General features: G+C 43.9%; 1 protein-coding gene across 3 annotated transcripts; it reads right to left on the minus strand.

The window, feature by feature from the left end:
- Positions 1–658: 658 nt before the first annotated feature.
- On the minus strand, positions 659–11,936 carry RHOV (ras homolog family member V). 3 transcript variants are annotated; one of them, XM_006128685.3, is made up of 4 exons: positions 11,453–11,632; positions 7,018–7,150; positions 4,450–4,508; positions 659–3,661 (listed from the first exon to the last, which is right to left on the minus strand). In XM_006128685.3, the coding sequence occupies exons 1-4, from the start codon at positions 11,486–11,488 to the stop codon at positions 3,221–3,223; spliced, it is 669 nt and encodes a 222-aa protein (XP_006128747.1). In that variant the 5' UTR covers positions 11,489–11,632; the 3' UTR covers positions 659–3,220. The 3 variants fall into 3 exon arrangements, with proteins under 3 accessions (XP_006128747.1, XP_006128746.1, XP_075783234.1); XM_006128684.4 differs by lacking the exon at positions 7,018–7,150 and having other exon boundaries at positions 11,453–11,936; XM_075927119.1 differs by lacking the exon at positions 7,018–7,150 and having other exon boundaries at positions 4,450–4,503.
- Positions 11,937–18,482: the final 6,546 nt, after the last annotated feature.

The raw sequence follows: 18,482 nt of genomic DNA on the forward strand, positions 1-18,482 counted from the left end.
ATCCATTCCCCTGGTTTCATACAGTCCTCTGCCCCTTTCTCTGGGTTAGCAGCCTCCAGGAGCTGCTGCAGCCTTTTCATGACTCAGCCCTCTGGTCAGGTATTTTCTCCTTCTGGGGTATATCTAAGTTTTGCCTTCAGCTGTCCTAGGCAGTCTTCCCATTCACTGCCTCAGCTGCCACTCCTCCAGTGACTGATGGAGGAACCCAGGTCTGCCCTCTATTCCAGACTCCAGTCCAGAAGTTTTGAGCTTCACCTTCCCAGCACTCCCTGTTCCTTTCCTGGGCTGTTTCCTCCCCTTTTCTCTGGGAATACCAGTTCCGACCCCCACTCTTCCTTCACCCCAGCAAGTGACTATCTTTTACCAGTTGTAGCTTTTCTGTTGCCAGCTTCCTGACTTTATAGGCCCCATTTAATCCTGTCCAGCTGAATCTATGTGCAGTCAATTCCCTGTTCCCTGGCTCTTTCACCAGGTGCAGCCACTGGAGTTAATATGTCTACTTAGCCATCATAACCCCTTCCAGTCCTGTGTGGAGTGGACACCCTGTGACAAGGAGACATAGCTCCGTTCTGCAAGCATCTGTCCAGTAGAACAACCTCATTTCCCACAGAAAGCCTCAGGCTTCTTGCCACCAGTGAAATTATGAACACAGACTTCATTCACTCTCAAATAAGACCATTTTATTTCAACAAACATTAGACATGGTAAACAGTGAATGAAAGCAGCTCTAAATGCAGCTTCCTTACTGGGACAAAGCAATCCCATTGTCCGTACAGAGCTACTTATGGGCCGCGCTTGCTCTCCCCGCAGCACTCACTCTGCACTGGGGAACCAGCGTAGTCCAGCACTCCCAATGAGCTCCTGCAGGTACCTTCACCTTGGATTATCTCTTCAGGCTCAGGGTGCATTCTCCTTATCGACCCAGTTTCAGCACGTGTTCTTACATTATAGAAATGCACAAAGTCCCAGCCTACAAACTGAACTAGTTACACAGACTGGCTGTCCTACACAGCGAGGAAAGACATGGCATGCTATATTTATGACTGAAAGTGATTTTGACTGACAGTGCCCTGCCCATCATGATATAATGACAAAATAACTCAGGACATCTCTTCACTTCTAATTACTGATCCCTGTTCTCCACAGGTTAGCCCTGCATGACTGGATCCAGCTGAACTCAGTGACATTTCAGAAGGGCCACACCCAGTTTCACAAAAAGAAACAATTGCAGTCGTGGTCAGCTTTAATATAGGATGCAGCCAGTGGAGACTACTGGTCTCCATATGCAATGCTCCAGCTTAATTCAAGTGATCTGGCTGCATGCATGCTTGGGCCTCTACTCTCAGAGGACTGTACCTCTGTGTTAAAGATGATGGTGACTGTCATCTGAGTGGCATTTGGACTAGAGTCTATGGATCACATTTTAGCCACCTGTGTGAAATGCTGTGGTTTTTACAGTCAGCCTAGGCAAGAAGTATATGTGAGAGTAAACAATCCCTGGCCTGCCATTTTTCCAGAGAAAGAGAGTGACCAAAGGGACATTTGAGTGCCAGGTGCAGAGTACCCCCAGACGCTCCAAAGTGTTGCATGACAGGCCTGTGGTGTTCTCTAGCCTGCAAACTAGATTGAAATGTCTCTGGGGTAATAATTTTTTTTAGAAATGGAGCAACAAGAAGGATTAGTAACAGCACTGGGAAACTCGCCCCGCTCTCCAGGCCATAGAGACTCACGCACAAAGGGGTGTCCTTTGCTGGGAGGTCATAGAGCAGACCTTTTAAGAGTTCCCTTTGCTTCTCACCTCAGTGGCTCATACTCTAACTCCTGAGAACAGAAAGGAGGAGCCTGGGAACCCTCAATTCTTACTCTGAAACCTCAAGGTTTGAGCAGTATAAGGGGTTCTCTCCTGTTCTGCCAGACATCATCTAAATAGATGGTTTTCCTGTCTCCCCCCCACACACACTATTTTTTCCTGAATTTTGAAACTGAAGAAAACCATTTTAAAAAGGGAGTTCACTGAAGTTTTCATTGTAAGCAAAATCCTACAGGTATGATAATGGAATAACTTTTCCCCCTCCCCTTTCTCTTGCTCCTCTTTTATTCTTTCCCTTCCCTTTTCCTTCCTTACTCTACTTCCTCTACTTCCCTTATATCCTTCTGCCTTTCCTTCCTCTCTCTTCTTCCCTTATATCCTTCCTCCTTTCCTTCTATCCTCTCCTTCCCCTATATCCTTCCTTCTCAGCTTCACTTCACATCTCACTTTTCCTTCCATTACATGCTTTTCCTTCTCTCCCTCAACACCACTGCACTCCCCTGTTTCATTATAAACCCCTCATCAGGCACTGTCTTTGTGCCTGCTGTCCAGAGGTGCTGAGGCCCAGCAGTCCCACTCCTCAGCATCTCTGAACATCAGGCATTTCCAGATGGGCACCCAAAAGGAGTGATCACTTTGGAGCATGTGGCTGTAGCATGGTAACTCATTGTACCATAGAGCCCTCTTTAGGAAATGTTTTGCTTTCAGGATGACTGCAGTTTGCAATGTGCTTTCCCTCAGATAGCCACTGGTCTCTTTGCAGGATATGCCTCATAGGAAAGCCCTTTCCCAAGGATATTATCAGCACATGGCACACTATCTTTACAAATGTAAGAGCATGGCTCTATCACATCTTGATGACACGATCCCCATTAGTGATCAGAATGTGAGGAGAAGCCTCTAAGTCCTACTTGTTTCAACAGAGCAGCCCCTACCAAGCCTCTTGGTTGTATCGCCTGTAAAGACCCCTTCCCTCTTCTCGACCAAGACTTTAGAATGGCCAGAATAGAGCCAGCTCTCAAGAATCCATCTCAAGGTCTAAGAGTTAGATTATGCTGGGACAGGATTTTGGAAGATTTTGTTGGCTTTCACAAATGAAACTGGTCATACCGGGCATAGTTGACACAGCGAACATGCTTGTTCTTTAGGCCCAAGTCTGAGTGTAATAAAGGCTCCTATCAATCTGGGACATCACAGACATGTCCATCAGATGCTTAAAGCTAAAGGGACCATTTGATAACGCGATGCAATGGAAGTCCATTTCATTTCTCCCAACCTGTGACTATAACCCAGCAAGAGCCAAGTCTCTGATGCTCAACAGCTCACAGCACCTTCCTTGCTGGAGCCATTGGTGCAGTCACATGGCTCTCCACAGTCAACACTGGCATAAGGTGTTTTTCCAAGCCAGCTTCAGACAAAGCAAAAGAATTTTTTCCAACGACACTTGGAGAGGGTTTTGATCCCTTTCGCTGTCATCTTCTTTTCCTGCCGGGCTTTGTGCTCCACTGCACTGACAATGGCTGTGTCAAAAACTTCTTTCAGGTTCTTTTGAGTCAGAGCTGAGCACTCCAGGTAGGTCTGAGCCCGGATTTTCTCTGCCAGGCCTTCAGCTTGAAGCTTGGGCACAGGCCTCCCATGGTAACGGTCCAGGTTGATGAGTACATTGACATCATCCCGCAGGTCAGCTTGCGTCCCCACCAGGAGCACTGGTGCTTGGGGGTTGTGAGTCCGTATCTCAGGGATCCATTTCTCAGTAATGTTTTGGAAGGAGCTGGGGTTCACCACACTGAAGCAGACAAGGAAGACATCAGTGTCATGGTAACAGAGTGACCTGAGGGAATCAAAATCCTCCTGCAGGGGAAAAAAAAGAGAAGATCATTGGACTGCCAACCAGAGTGATAGTGGATTGTCTCCTTCACACAATGAATATGTTACCAGCATCTCAAAGACAGGATGCCAAGTCCCTTTCATGCTCCTTCCACATCATTCTGGAGGGCTGAGTTACAGGGAGAAGAATCCTTGAAACATTCTGTTTCATTAGTGTCATTAATTCATACATTTGTGCAGAGCTACTCAACATGCAGCCCAGGGCCCATTTGTCTGTGGCCCGTGGTGCAGTTTGGGTTTACATGGGGCTCAACATGTGGCCCGCAGCTGGGATCCTTTGAACATGGCCCCACTGGGAAAATGCTCCACAACAGTGAGCCAATATAATGGTCTTCTGTTGATATGCATTTTAGTAGTTAAATTCCTGGACTGTCATTGCTCGTTAAAAGTGCTGTCATATGAGTGGAAATCGGGTAAATATTGCATTTTATTAATATCAGCAGAATGGACTTAAATGGGGCCTGTGTGTTGTGTAGTTTTGCTTTAATCTTTGTATTCATGCCCATCAGTGTGAAATAAGCTATTTGCATATATTTGCATGTACTGTATATGCAACCACACTTAAGCTGTGGCCCTTGGCATGTGCTGTGAGTATCATTGTGGCCCCCGGGGCTTCCAAAGTTGAGTAGCCCTGCATTAGTGTATGTGTCTTTCCTAGCTGTACACTGCCCACCTCACAAACCCTGCCAATAGCATCTGTCCCACTGACTAGTCAGAACCAAAATGGCTGATTCTCCTTTGACTGGTCTCACCTGTCCTGCTGTGTCCCAGAGCTGGATCCGAACAGGGGCTCCATCCACCAGAACCTGCACTGCAACACAGAGAGAGAGAGGATGAGTACAGACTTGCTGCCTCACAGGCAGACAGATGCACACATGTTCTTCTCTCCAACTCTGTTTTGTGTCTTTGGGGAGCTCTTTGAATTAATGCCCTGACTCAGTGTTCAAGTGACTCTCTGTTTTATTGCACATGTCCACCCTTTCTGGCTATCTACGCAGTCATTACCAAAACACCCCAAACCCAGTTTCTTTTGGGAAACCTACACAGGCTTTCCTGGGAAGAGTCTCTTTGGTTATTTCAAAAGGAAAAACTATGCAGCACTTTAAAGACTAACAAGATGGGTTAATAGGTGATGAGCTTTCGTGGGCCAGACCCACTTCCTCAGATCATATTCTGGACCAGACTATCTGAGTCTTTCCACGACATTACTACACAAAGACCTTTGGTAGGTCTGGTCTTTTAGTCAAACAATGCCCTAGCAATAATTTGACAATCTTCTCCCACATCCTCAAAAGATCCATTAGGGATATATAGAATCTGAAACTTCAGGGACTGAATCTGAGTTTTTTTTTTTACTCTGTGGCCAGCTGGGGTATGGATGGATGGTGCCAGCTGGCTTGGGGCCTGGGCTGTGGTCCTGTTTAATTGTGGTGTAGACTTTCTGTCAGGCTTCAGTCCAAGCTCTCAGACCGTCCTGTGCCACGAAACCCTAGAATCTGGGCTCCAGCCTGAACCCAAACATTTACACTACAATTAAACAGCTCCAAAGCCTGAGTCCTGCAAGCCCAAGTTGGCTAGTGTAGACAAACCCTCAGATTACCCTTCCTGGGCTGGCCATGTCCCCACCTCCTCAACCAGTTACAAAAACTTTCTCAGAGATGTTCTCTTAGTATTGCTCCAGCTGTGGAACATAAATACTATCTTAAAGCAAAGGTGCTTAAAGGAAAAGGAATGTGATTTAATTCCTCTAGATGGTTCCTTTAGGGCTAATCTGTACTCAGAGGCCTTGCCTCTACTAGCAAACTCCAGCAGGGTTGGGAGTTTTTACTACTTTGTTGCCTACTCTACAGTTGCCACCATTTCCACCAACAGTGGTGAATTATATATGTGTATATTAATCCATAATTGCAGAAACCTTTAACATGGTGATATCAGTCCCCCCTATCACAGAGTCAGGACCTGTTCCCAGGTATGGAAATTCAAAATGAAGTTGTTAGACCTCTGAGTATTTCAGATTCCAGAGAGAATGGCTGGAGGAAAAGGTAGGACTGGGAATTGCATTACATTCTTGACAGAATGTGAAAATAGCACTGGTCTGCTGAAGGAAGGGAGACATCCTGTACTAAGGTGACAATGGTGAGCACTTGACACCAACTAGTATATTTCTGATGTGTCATTCCCTCTGGTGGGGATGCTCTGGAGGGGGCTTTGTTATTTTAAAGAAGCAAACTGAATCTTGTCTTCTTAGTTATTAGCTGGTGAGTGAAGTGGCAGAAACAACTGACCTCGGTGTCAGTGGGGTCATAAAAACCCTTGGGGAGAAGAATGATTCTGCTTACTGACACAAAACTGTGAAAGAGAGCCAGTGAGAATGAATGGAAATTAAAACACCCACACACAAAGAAAGAGGGAGGAAGGGAGGCACACAGAATGCACTGCCTCTCCTGCCAGCGTATGTGAAAGCCATTGCTTCCTTGTGACTGGAAAACAGTTAAGTTGGGTGGTTACCACATCTAAGCCTCAGGGGAGGAAGGGTTCTGTTTCAGATCAAAAGGACTACTGGGAATTTGAGCCCTGGTTTCTGCTTCAAATGCAGATCAACCTAGCTATACTGCTCAGGGGGTGAATAACTTCCAAGTATCATAGTTACACCATCCTAATCCCTGGGGTAGACACAGCTGGGTTGATTAAAGAATTCTTTCATTAACCCATTTACCACAATTTAGAGAAGTGAATTTACCAGGGGTTTTCAAAGTTGAGTCACAGGCCTGCCCGGGTAAGCCGCTGGTGGGCTGCAAGATGCTTTCTTTATTTAAGCATCCATAGGCACAGAGCCTCTCAGCTCTCATTGGCTGTGGTTTGCCAATAATAATACATATAATCATTCTGAATGAAGATAATCAATCCCTCCTGCCCCTCTTCTCAACGAGGAGCATAGAGACCAGAATGAGACAGACAGTTACCCAAGATGGTATTTTCTCAGAAACTAAAGGAACGATGGCGCCTCAGACCATTTTCTAAGGCTATGACTACATTTGCACTTGACTGACAAAACTTTTGTTGTTCAGGGGTGCTTAGCTGCTCCTCCACTCCAGTGAATGACAAAGTTTTGCCCCCACACATGCAAATGTGAATGTTGATTTTGCTTTGTCAGCAGGAGAGCTCTCCTGTCAACTAAGTGAAAGCCCATCCTAAAGGGTAGAATTTCTGTATTTTGTGGGCTAAAGTGCCAACAAAAAGCATTCACACACAGACTTTTTTTTGACAGGGCTGTGTCAACACAGCCTTCTCATTAAAAGCTACATAGTGTAGAGATGTACCTAAATTTCCCCTGAACCCTGGAACGGCAGAATCTTTCTTCTCGGTTTTTTCCTTTCCAGTAGCTCTCTGGGGAGAGCTAGGGCTCAGTGCAGACCAGCAGTTCTCCCATATCTCTTCACAATGGTTACTGAACTAGAGGGGCATCCAAACAAACAAACAAAAAAAACCAGCAACAAAAACAACAGGCCTGAGCCTATCTCTCAGACTTCAAGATATGTGAAACCCAGATCTGCATCCCACTTGAGCCCATATTACATTTCGAACTGACCTGCAAAGGAATCATAATTGGTCTAGTGCCCTTTTGTGTTTCTTATAATGTATAAAAGAGACCTGAAATATTTTTTAAAGGTTTTGTTTCAGCTTGTTTTGTCCATTAGAAGTTAGAATCTTCCAGTCTAGACAGGACTCAGTGGTGACTGGAGAACTAGTGAAATGCTGGCATCTAGGAGAGACATAGTTTGAAGCTCAGCTGTTGAGAGGAGAATGGATTTTTAGTCAGACTCCTTAAAATCTTTATGTTTTGTTAATAATTATTCACTGCCAATGCCAATGAGTATTTGGAGAGAGAAGTCAACATCCCCTCCCCGCAGTTAAGGGGGAGAATTTACAGTATACATTTTTTATATTTTTAAAGATAAAAACAAGCAGAATTGTTCTTTAAAAAAAACGTTTCAAGCCTTATTTAGCCATTATAAAGTAGCAAAAACAAAACACCCCCCCTCAAAAACCAACCAACCAAACAAACAAAAAAACCTCCCCCACAACACAAGCCCAATTTTTAAAAAAGAAATCCTTTGTAGGTCACCATTAAACATGTCAGAGTCCTGTCTCCACTAAGGCTTTCATCACTGATGAAAAAGCAAGTAACACAGAGAAGGGGGTGAAATTTTCCACAGTGTCTAAGCATAGGTGCAGGAAGTTGGGGTACGGTAGGGTGCTGTGGCACCTCTTAAGTTTTGGGCACTCCAGCCACATGCCCCTGCTGCCCAGGTTCCCAGCTACCAGCCTCATGCCACTGCCTGCAGGGTTCTTGCCACCAACCCTGCTGTACCCCTGCTGGTGTCTCCACTTCCAGCCCCAGGTCTTGCTTGGCTGCTGTTCCCACACAAATGGTATTGGCCACCAGCTCTGGGTCCCACTCAGCTGCTGGCCCTGCTGTCAAGCTCCACATGCAGGGTCCCTCCCCACCATTAGACCCAGAGTCCTAGCCGCTGGTTCCACATGTGAGGTGCCTGCTGCCAGCCCCATCTCTAAAGGGCAGTGAGGGGCATGGACTGAGATAAGTTTGTGTGTAGGAGGGACAGCTGTATCCTCACTCCAAAAATTGTTCCCACACCACTATGCCTTAGGGTACATCTAAATAACAGAAGCCAGTACACTAGCATAGCTAAATAGAACAGACAGGGCTACACAGAGGGTTTTACACTGGTGTAGCACACCACCTCTCACAAACAATGGAGGCATTCTTCTGTTGACATACCTGCATCTACAGCAGGGATCAGAAGTTTTTTTGGAAGATCTCTTCTAGAAAAGCTTCTTCTGAAAGAAGCCTGAAGTCTAGACATAGCCTGTATTACCGGCTGAGGGAAGTTTCCTTCCTTTTCTAATAGGTCTTGAGTAACATCTGCAAAAGTACCTAAATCCCATATTCAAAGGGACTATGGCAATAAGGAACTAACTCCCACTGCCTCTCAATCAGGCTTAGGCTCCTGAGTAATGATAGAAATGTAGCCGTGTTAGTCTGGGGTAGTTGAAGCAAAATGCAGGACAATGTAGCACTTTAAAGACTAACAAGATGGTTTATTAGATGATGAGCTTTCGTGGGCCAGACCCACTTCCTCAGGTCTGGCCCACGAAAGCTCATCATCTAATAAACCATCTTGTTAGTCTTTAAAGTGCTACATTGTCCTGCATTTTGCTCCTGAGTAACTGGTTGCTTTTGAAATTGGGGCTCCTAAGTCACTTTGGCCTGGTCTGCATTGAAAGGTAGGCTAATATTGTTACATCCATGTGTGTGTGTGTGTAAAATCCATACCCTGATCAATGTAGCTATGTCACATGTCCACACTGCCAAAGAGCATTGAAAAAACAATCTGCTTTTTTGAAAGCATGTCCAGTCTGAACAAATGCTATCTCGCATTTAAGCTAGGGACAATTGAATTTTTGGGTGTAAAAAGTACAAAAATAATAAAGCACTGTAAAACTTTAAACAAAAATTCAGTTTTCTCCAAATTTCAGTTGTGCTGACATACCCCCCAGACTTCTCAAGTACCCCTAAGGCTACTTGTACCACTTGTTGAGAAACACTGGTATAGACATACCCACAGAGAGGCTGGGCAAGTAGCTGGAGAGCCGAATGTGTGAAGCTACAGCAATAGCAAAGGTACAGCTCAAAGTCCAAGAGAAGGCAAGAGTTAAGTGGGGTATTAACATATCACCAGAGTGTTATTTACCCTCCTGCTTCTCCAGGAGTCAGGATGAGATCAGCAGAGCTATCTCCAGACAGCAAACATCCATATCTTTTAATATGCAAAGCAAACTTTTAGCAGACAGTGTTTACTTATGTACTCTTCAATTATGTTAATTATGCTATTTTTTCACTGGGGGATAAAGACCTAGTTCCAGTCTCCTTGTCCTTTTCCCAGAACCATGCCAGAGAAATCAGAGCAGCCACACAGCTGTCTTTTGCCCTGTATCTCTGCCCTAACCAGCTACACAACCAGAACAATAAAATTCCAAAGCGTTACTCACAGATGTTTTTCTCTCCCTGTATCTGTCACCATAAGGAACAAAACTACTTCAATAAAACTTAGGAACAGGCCACCTCTCTCCCTGAATCCCAGTCCTAACCAGTGACACAAGCACAGCAAGAACATAAGTGAAGGTATGAGTGGTGCATGAACATGGGTGGCGGGAGGGGAGGAAGACACACACACACACACACACACACACACACACACACAGAGTCCTGTTTTTTGTTTCAGCTCATGAAGGAGTATTTCAACTCATTTCAATGTTGGTCTAGTTTTACAACAGGTTTCATAAAAAGCACAGTGAAGGCAGTGCAAACTAAAATTTCACACAATGACTCATTTATAATGTGAGTAAAATAGTTATATTCCACATGATTTATTTTATAAGGATATGGTAAAAATGAATTTTTCAGCACTTTTTCAGAAATAGTGTGCTGTGACACTTTTGTGGTTTTAGGTCAGATTTTGTAAGCATGAAGTTTTTAAGAGAAGTGAAACAAGGTGTGCAAGACAAATCAGACTCCTGATAGGGGTAGAGCAGTCTGGAAAGGTTGAGAGCCACTGATCTATACAATAAGTCTCAAAGCTCAGGTCCAGAGTTTCAGGTTTGCAGATTTTATGATACCATGTTAAAAACAGCGGTGTAGATATTGGGGCTGGAAAGATTCTGAAGCCCACCACCACCTCTCTGAGGCAGAGCCTATTGCCTACACATCTGCTTTTAACACAGTAATGAGCGGAGTCTATGCAAGTACTGACGCTGTCTGTCATCATGGGCTGTGTGTGTAGTCATACCCTGACAGCCACACAAAGCTGTCCCTTTTCTCAGATCTCTATCCTGAGCAGGTTACAATCTTTGGGCCAGGGGCTTGTCTAATTATATATCCCAAAGCACTCAGATATTACAGTGATGGAAGTCAGTTAAACAAAAAACAAAAAAACAAAAAACCTTACCACAAAAAGATCAAGGACGAAATCCTGACCTTATTGAAGTCAATAGGAGTTTTGCCACTGAACTTCAATGAGGTCAGGATTTCACCCAGCACAGTTATGGATAATAGGTGATATTTTCATTAATAACAACACCCTGGAGAGTTCCTCACAGCTTGCCCCTCCTCCTTTTTTCCTAAGGAGAGATGCAGGAAAGGCAATGAACCCCTAGATAAGTTTCTTAGCTAAGCATTTCAGGCCTGAAGGAACAGACTCAAGCAGAATAAACTTCCTTTCTACAGTTTTGCACAAGTTGTAGCCAAGAATGAGAGCTGCTTCCCGCATCCTGTGTGAGAGGAAAAACCGGTTTCCCTTTACAGCCTCCTATGTAAAGTTTATACCTTGTCTACATCATAGAAGATAAAAAAAAATGGTTCGGGTCCTGCAATAGTTAACTGTGGGAATGGATGGCTGCTGCTGGCATTTTAAGCACCCTATTGATTCCACTGGCTTCCGGCATGGTGTTTAAAACGTTGATCTGTTGATCGTAGCTGGTGGCCCCTCTCTACTAGGATTCCCACTGGAGTGGTGGAGTTACACCCTTTGGAAAGATGTGTCTGAAATATCCTACTATAGACAAGACCATTGTGACAGTGAGAAAGAGGAAGGAAGGAGGTCAACCCCAGAGGCAATAGCAGGCTGCTGTCAGGCAGGATCTCCCAACTGGCACTTAACTTCCATTCCCCCTTACCTGAGAAGGTGTCCAGGGCAGTGGGCTCGTACTCATCGGGGTATCCGTTTGTTGTGTAGCTAATGATCAGGCTGGTCTTGCCCACGGCTCCATCACCGACCAAGACACATTTAATGCCCAGCTGTGGGCCACTGCCCCTTGGGGTACTGCTTCTTCGAAGGGTGGGTGAATAATCCAGAAGCTCCTGGGGGGGCATAGCTTGAAGAGGAAAAAAGGGAAACAGCCCTGTTCCCCCTTTTTTTCAAAGTTTGGTGAATAAGGAGGGAGAAGGGAAGGTACAAAACCAAACCAGAAAAAAAAACCCTAAAAAAAGCAGCAGGCCCAGCCACTACAGCACAGAGAAGATGGCAGCTCCTTTGCCTCTGGCACTACATCCCTTGGAATATCTTGGAGCTGGCAAGGCAGCAGCTGCAGTGAGGGCTGAGCACTGCCCTGTGGATCTCACCTTCTCTCACTCTAAACTACTGTTGCTTAACTTGGAGTTCTACACCTGTAATGGTTTAAAAAAAGCCTGATTTGCATAGTCCCACCTCCTGTCCTTGTAACCTGATGCTGCTTCATGGGCGTCTGAGAAAACTCAATCCACCAGCCTCCTTACCCTCTATATTTTCTTCTTCCTTTCTCTTACAGGTTCAGTCAGTGACATTAGTGTTGGTGAAAGGTGGTGGCCCAACAGATCTGCAGTGTGAAGTCCTCTATGCCCAGAACAGGTACAGCAAAAGCAGTGGCACTGGAAGTTTCCCACACTGCCCTCCCAAGGTGCCTTTAACCTGTTCTGCAGGGGTATGAGGGAATTTCATGCTCCACACCCATTCAAATGTTTGTTTTCCTCCAAGGGAATGCTTATTAGCACAAAATGCAGTGGGGCTTTGTGATGTGGGCACCTGTTCATTAGGAACTGGAGACCAACAAGCTCATGTTAGGGCTCGTTTTCACACCACTGTAGCGCTTTAGTGAACACACTCCTACACTGAGAGGAGAGTTTCTCCCGTTAGTGTAGTTAATCCTCCTCCATGGCAGAGAGAGGCAGTAGTTACGTCAACGGGAGAAACTCTCCCATTGACATCCTGCTGTCTACACTAGGGGGGGGGGTCGGGTCTAGACTGGTGTAAGTGTGTCATCCCCCTGAGGGAATGTAGTTATATCGATGTAAGTTTGTGGTGTATCCCTGCCCTAAGAAAGCACACTGAGGAGCTATCAAATGACACTGACTTTCAGGCACTAACTATCAACCTGAGCTGGATTCTAGCCAGGCAAAAGTCTCTATTGTGCATTATCAATCTCTAATTATTTTTGCTGCTGTTGTTGCTTATTATTTGTGTGCAATACTATAGTCCCTAAGAGCCCCAGTTGTGGAACTGAATTCGATTGAGCTAGGTGCTACACAAACACAGAACAAAAAGAGGGGCCCTGCTCATTTGTTCAAAACTGTTTTTTTCTTCAAAAGAAACTGCTAATGTGCTTCTAAGGCCAGTGCCAATAGTCCCAGTATGGAGAATCACTGATTATTGACAAAGAATCCCAGAGGAATAGGAACTGCAACCTTGGACAATACTGCAGAGCAGCACAGAAAACAAATGAAAGAGAGTGAGCATGCCACGTTTCTTATTGGGTAACTTTAAGTTCTTAGAACCAACCCATTCCTACTCTTCTAACACAGGTGAAACTGTTGCTACATTCTGGCCAAAGAATGAACCATTTTCATATCTACGTGGATGTGCACAGGGCTTTCCATTCTGGTCTCCTAGTTTTGCATTTTTCTGCTACTTTCTAGGGGTGCCCACAATGTGCTAACCAGAGAAGGTGGCACAATCCCTGCTCTGAAGAGCTCCTTTTTTTTTATGAGAGAGACAACTAGAAAGACAGAGGGGAGAAGATTTAGTGGCAAAAATGCTGGCACCTTCAGCAATAGCATTCCCATTGTTATACCAAGAGGAATAATGGGAAATTGTGAGGGGGAAAAAACAATGCAGACAAATATTGCACCATTGATCTTGGAGATGGGGGTTAAGTCCTGATGTGGGAGTTGAACCAATAAAAGGGTAGGCTAGAAGTCAGAGTGCTACTAAGACTTTGCTTACACCCATAACTTAAGTAAACCAAGTGATATCACTCAGGACTGCAAAAACTGTCACCTATACCATGTAGTTAGGTTGACCTAACCCCCACTGTATAGGCAGTTAAGTCAACTGAAGAATTCTTCTGTCAACTTATATATCATCATTGGAAGGGATGGAGCTACTACAGTGATAGTAAAATCCATGGACATTTCCACGTTTGGAAAGTACCCACAAGCCTTTGCTCTCAGGAACAACATATGATAGTTTGGCCATCTCTACCTGCACATTTTTCTTAAAACATCCCACCACTGCATTCTCCCCAGCTCTGTCCATTGAGTATAGTATAGTTAAGTCTCAGAATGAGATGAGAAACAGTGATTAGAATGGCAGTGGTTGGGTCTACATTATAGTCTCTGTATTTGTTGTGCTGATTTTAAGAGAAGATTCGTCCAAACACATCTATGGGTCAGCTACTTCAGGAACCCCAGAATGGTCCAGGCAGCATTGGCTCCTTTTTAAGCTGCTTTGAGAAACAGAACTGCTGTATTCAAAAGCTTCAGAGGGGTAGCTGAGTTAGTCTGTAACAGGAAACATTTAAAAAACAGCAAATAGTCTGGTAGCACTTTAAAGACTAACAAAACATGTAGATGGTATAATGAGCTTTCCTGGACATTCACCAAGCGGAGGCAATGCAACAAATTGCTTCATGTACTCAAAGCCCCTAAAGTGGTTTCTTAGCACACATTTGAAATATGAGATAACACCATGGGAGCTGTTCAGCTCTGAAATATGTGGTGCTGTTTCCCAGTAAGAGGAAGAAGCTGAATGTAAATCAGGGGGAGTGTGAATTTCCTACTGTTAGCAAAAGTGACAACAGCAGCAGCAGAAGGAGGAGATAAAAGGGACCTGGCAAACTTTTGTTCCCATTTGTTGTTTATCAATGAATGGTTCTCCTGTAGGAAGATGAACTGTCTCATTGGAAGTACAGAAACATCCACTCTCACTCCTCTCCCAACATCTTATATTTCTGCAAATCAGCACTTCCCTTTGTAGACAGATTTCTGACAACAGTTGACTGTTGACATACTCACCTCCATGGGATGAGATGTCCTGATTCTCCTGTTTCAGTTATTTTTAAACTACATTTGCCAAGCAGTTAATTTATGGGAAAGGAACAGGGCAGTTCCCACAGGTTTCTTCCTGCAGTCTTATCTGGCTCTGGACATCTAGTAGAACATGTAGGTACAGCTCTGCGATGGAAAGAAAATTCACACAACAGCACTAACCGGTCCTCAATTAAGAGTTTATTTTGGTAATAAAAGTACATCACAGTTCATAAGAGATACTGGATTGATAGCCATGGAGACTTGCATGCTCTTTCAACACAAGAGGTATATCATGGCAGCTGCAGTGCAAGGTGTCTCTGTAAAATGTTTCATTCCTACTGTGCAAAGATAATCTCTCTGAGTTTGGGGTGTGGTGGTGGTGGTAGTAACTTGGTCACAAGGGCTACACTTGGTCTCTCTCCTGAGAATACGTATTAGTAACCACAGCAATGGGATTTTTTGTCATGTAGACATCTGTCCAGTAGGAACTGAACTGAAATGGCCAAACACATTTCATATAGACTAAGTAACTTCATATAGTAACACATTCAGTCATTACAAGTCTGAGCAGGACTACTAGCTACAGCTTCTGATTAACATGGAATGGTTGTATGAAAGTAAGTACAGGTTTACAATGAAATGTTGACTTACACAGTTAAGTAGTGAATAGTAAATGATGCCAAGCAAACTGATATACAGAGGCACATTGTCCTGTTATTAACAAAAACATATTATTAATGAGGAGAAAAACAAGGTTTTCTCCTTGGATTCTAATTATTGTAGCCAGCTTTACAGCTGGAGCTATAACAAGGGAAGTCTATCAAAGGACAAAGTGACATTTTTACAATATTAGAAATCCATCATGCCAATGTCCCATATGTGTTGACCCCTTCGGGTATGTATGTATGCCAGCTGGAAGCAAGCCAGCCCTGCTGGACACATATGCACTTGCTCTGCTCCAGCTAATATGATAAAAATAGCAGTTTATACACCCAGGGAGTCAGGTGGACCAGTACTCATGTGGCTAGCCTATGGCTTCACCCATAGTGCAATAGCAACACTGCAGTTTTTAACACTGGCTGGAGCAAAGCTAATTATGGTTGCCAACTATCTAACCATACAAACCCATACACTCTTGCCCCAACCTTTCCCCAAAGCCCTCCCCTTCTTCGAGGCCCCACCCTCCAATCATTCAGCCCCTCCATACCCTTAGTTGCTTTGGCTGGACTGGGACAAGGGTTGTGGTACAGGTTCTGGGCTGTGGTGTGAGGCCAAGGGGTTTAGCATGTGGGAAGTAGCTCAGGGCTGAGCATGGGACAAGGGGTGCAGGAGGAGGTGTAGGCACTGGGTTGGGGGCAGGGCCAAGGTGTTCAGAGAGCAGGAGGAAGCTCCAGGCTGGGACAGGAGATTGCAGTACAGCAGTGGGTGTGGATTCTGATAGGAAGTTTGGGTGCAGGAAAGGGCTGCGGGCTGGGGCAGGGGATTGAGATGCAGAAGGGGTGAGGGGTGTTGACTCTACTCAGGTGGTGCCTTCTTTGGGTGGCTCCCAGAAGCAGTTGGCATGTCTGGCTCCTAGCCTCAGGGGGCTGCCAGGTGGCTCTGTTTCCAGACAACAGGAGCTGCAGAGTCAGTGCTCCGGGCAAGGTCCGCTCACAGAAACCTCCTTGGCTGCTCCTGTGCCTAGGAACCAGAGGGACATGCTGGTCACTTTTGGCAACTGCGCGGAACCAGGGCAAGTAGGGATCCTACCTTAGTCCAGCTGCACTGCTGGATTTTTAGCAGCCCACTAAAATCTCCCAGACAATCCAGGAACATTGGCAACTAGATGCCAGTGTGGCTAGACAAGCATTATCTAACTTTACATTCACCTTTTTCTAGTTTGTTCATTCAGACTAGTTTCATCTGCAAGTACATACAGAATTCCATTTGCAAGGGGTGCACTATGGTCACATATCTGCAACTCTGAGGAAGTACAAAGGTGAAACTACAGGTGACAGATTCTGGCACAAGGGAAATGAGGAACATAAGTATGATGAAAGAAAAAAAGGAAGCTGTAAGACACAAGGGCAGAACAGCTGGAGATACAGGCTAGGAGAGATGGAGAGGTGGTGGCGAGACAGATGTCAGGGTAAATAAGACCTGGTGAAACTGAGAGCCTGCTAGAGGAACTGACACACACATACCCCTTCCTCACCAGTCACTTTCATAATCACTATTTTAACAAGAGAGAAACAGCTAATGCTGATTCATCATGCATCAAGTCAGGCATCTCATTGCATATCCTCACAGACCCTGGAAAGATGTCTTCGCATTTTCACAGACAAAATTCTTAAATTAAGAAGGAAGACAAATCTAATATTTGCTTGTAATTATGTTTTCCTTGATCAATTAATAGGAATTGGTTTTTTTTAGTTCAATAGCAATAAAAACATTGTAAGCCTCTGTGCTTCACATATAATACTTGGACTTAAAGGATATTTCATTTTTAAAGGACTTTCCTATAACACATTTACAGAACATATAGAGAAATACAATCACATTGCTTTCCCAGTCCCAGGATCAATTAATCTCTTTATTTTTTCCTGGAATTAAAAGTGATGACCTAGAAGAATGCAGAGACATTGCTTGGCTGCCCATACACTATCACTCTACCTTCATACAGGAGCAACGAATGAATAAATAACGTAAAAATCCTAAAATGCTCATATTAAATAAGAATAAATGAAAGTGAATTAAAAGTTATCTCCAAAAATGCTTTCTTAAAGCCCTACTCCAACCCCTCAATAAATATTAATATTAGTTCTAGTCTTGTTTCTCAAGATAAACACTGTAAGTCAAATTCATCCTTTATTGTATCTTGCACGATAAATAAGTAAAAAAACCTTAGGAGATAGCCAAGTTAGTCTGTACACGATAAACTTAAAAAACAACAAATAGTCAGGTAGCACTTTAAAGACTAACAAAACATGTAGATGGTATCATGAGCTTTTCTTGGGTCATGATACCATCTACATGTTTTGTTAGTCTTTAAAGTGCTACCAGACTATTTGTTGTTTTATAAATAAGTAAGTTCCCATGTCCATGAAGATGTATTGTTCTTCATTGTTTAGGTACATGTTGCCATCTACTGGAGAAAGCTTATGATTTTATTTTTTCTTTTCTTTTGGCAAAGCCATACAAAAATGAGTCACCTAATTGTCCACAAATTCTTAGACACCCAAAAGAACTAAAAAATATATTGCATGCCTTTACAACTCCTGTCTGTAAACCTTAAGTTCATTAATTTATCATTACTAACCATTTAAAATGTTTGTATGTAAATTGAATGAACATTGAATCTGGAAAAAAACAGATGGGCTAACAGATGTTTAGTTCAGAATCTGGATTAGCTGTAGGCTGAAGTTTCATTTCAAATCAGGGCTAGACTCTCGCTTCTAATTTAACAGCACTGAAGTAAGTCAGACTGAGATGACCATTTTCTCACAAAGTCAGCCAAGCCAGAATAAGAAAATAGGCCTTTTCGATTGTGGGTCTGATCAAGAACCAAAACACCCTGAATAGGGAGTTGGACCTAGGCACTGAAATCCAAACACCCCACAATGATGAAACATGATGAGGTTCAAGTTTGGACCCATCTCTAAGTTACTATTATAATATATTGCAGAAGATGGTTGGTATTTTTAAACTCTCCACTTTTAATACAAACTTTAAGTGATGAATCCAGAAGGGAGAAAAACATCTTCTAAGACAATGAGTTGTATATATCCAGTTAGATTAACCATCAGAACACAATGATACCTGAAGAGGTCTGTGCAAACTGGAAAGCTTGTCTCATCCACCAAGAGAAATTGGTCCAATAGCAAC

This window comes from Pelodiscus sinensis, chromosome 4 (genome assembly GCF_049634645.1).
Source record: "Pelodiscus sinensis isolate JC-2024 chromosome 4, ASM4963464v1, whole genome shotgun sequence".
Taxonomy (NCBI): Eukaryota; Metazoa; Chordata; order Testudines; family Trionychidae; genus Pelodiscus; species Pelodiscus sinensis.

Bases quoted from the DNA above. Each gene is read 5' to 3' on its own strand.
- RHOV (XM_006128684.4), bottom strand. From the start codon at position 11,648: ATGCCCCCCCAGGAGCTTCTGGATTATTCACCCACCCTTCGAAGAAGC. The intron at 4,509-11,452 runs GTAAGGGGGAAT...TCTGTGTTGCAG, and splicing joins TGCCCTGGACACCTTCTCAG to TGCAGGTTCTGGTGGATGGA. The intron at 3,662-4,449 runs GTGAGACCAGTC...TTTCCCCTGCAG, and splicing joins TCTGGGACACAGCAGGACAG to GAGGATTTTGATTCCCTCAG.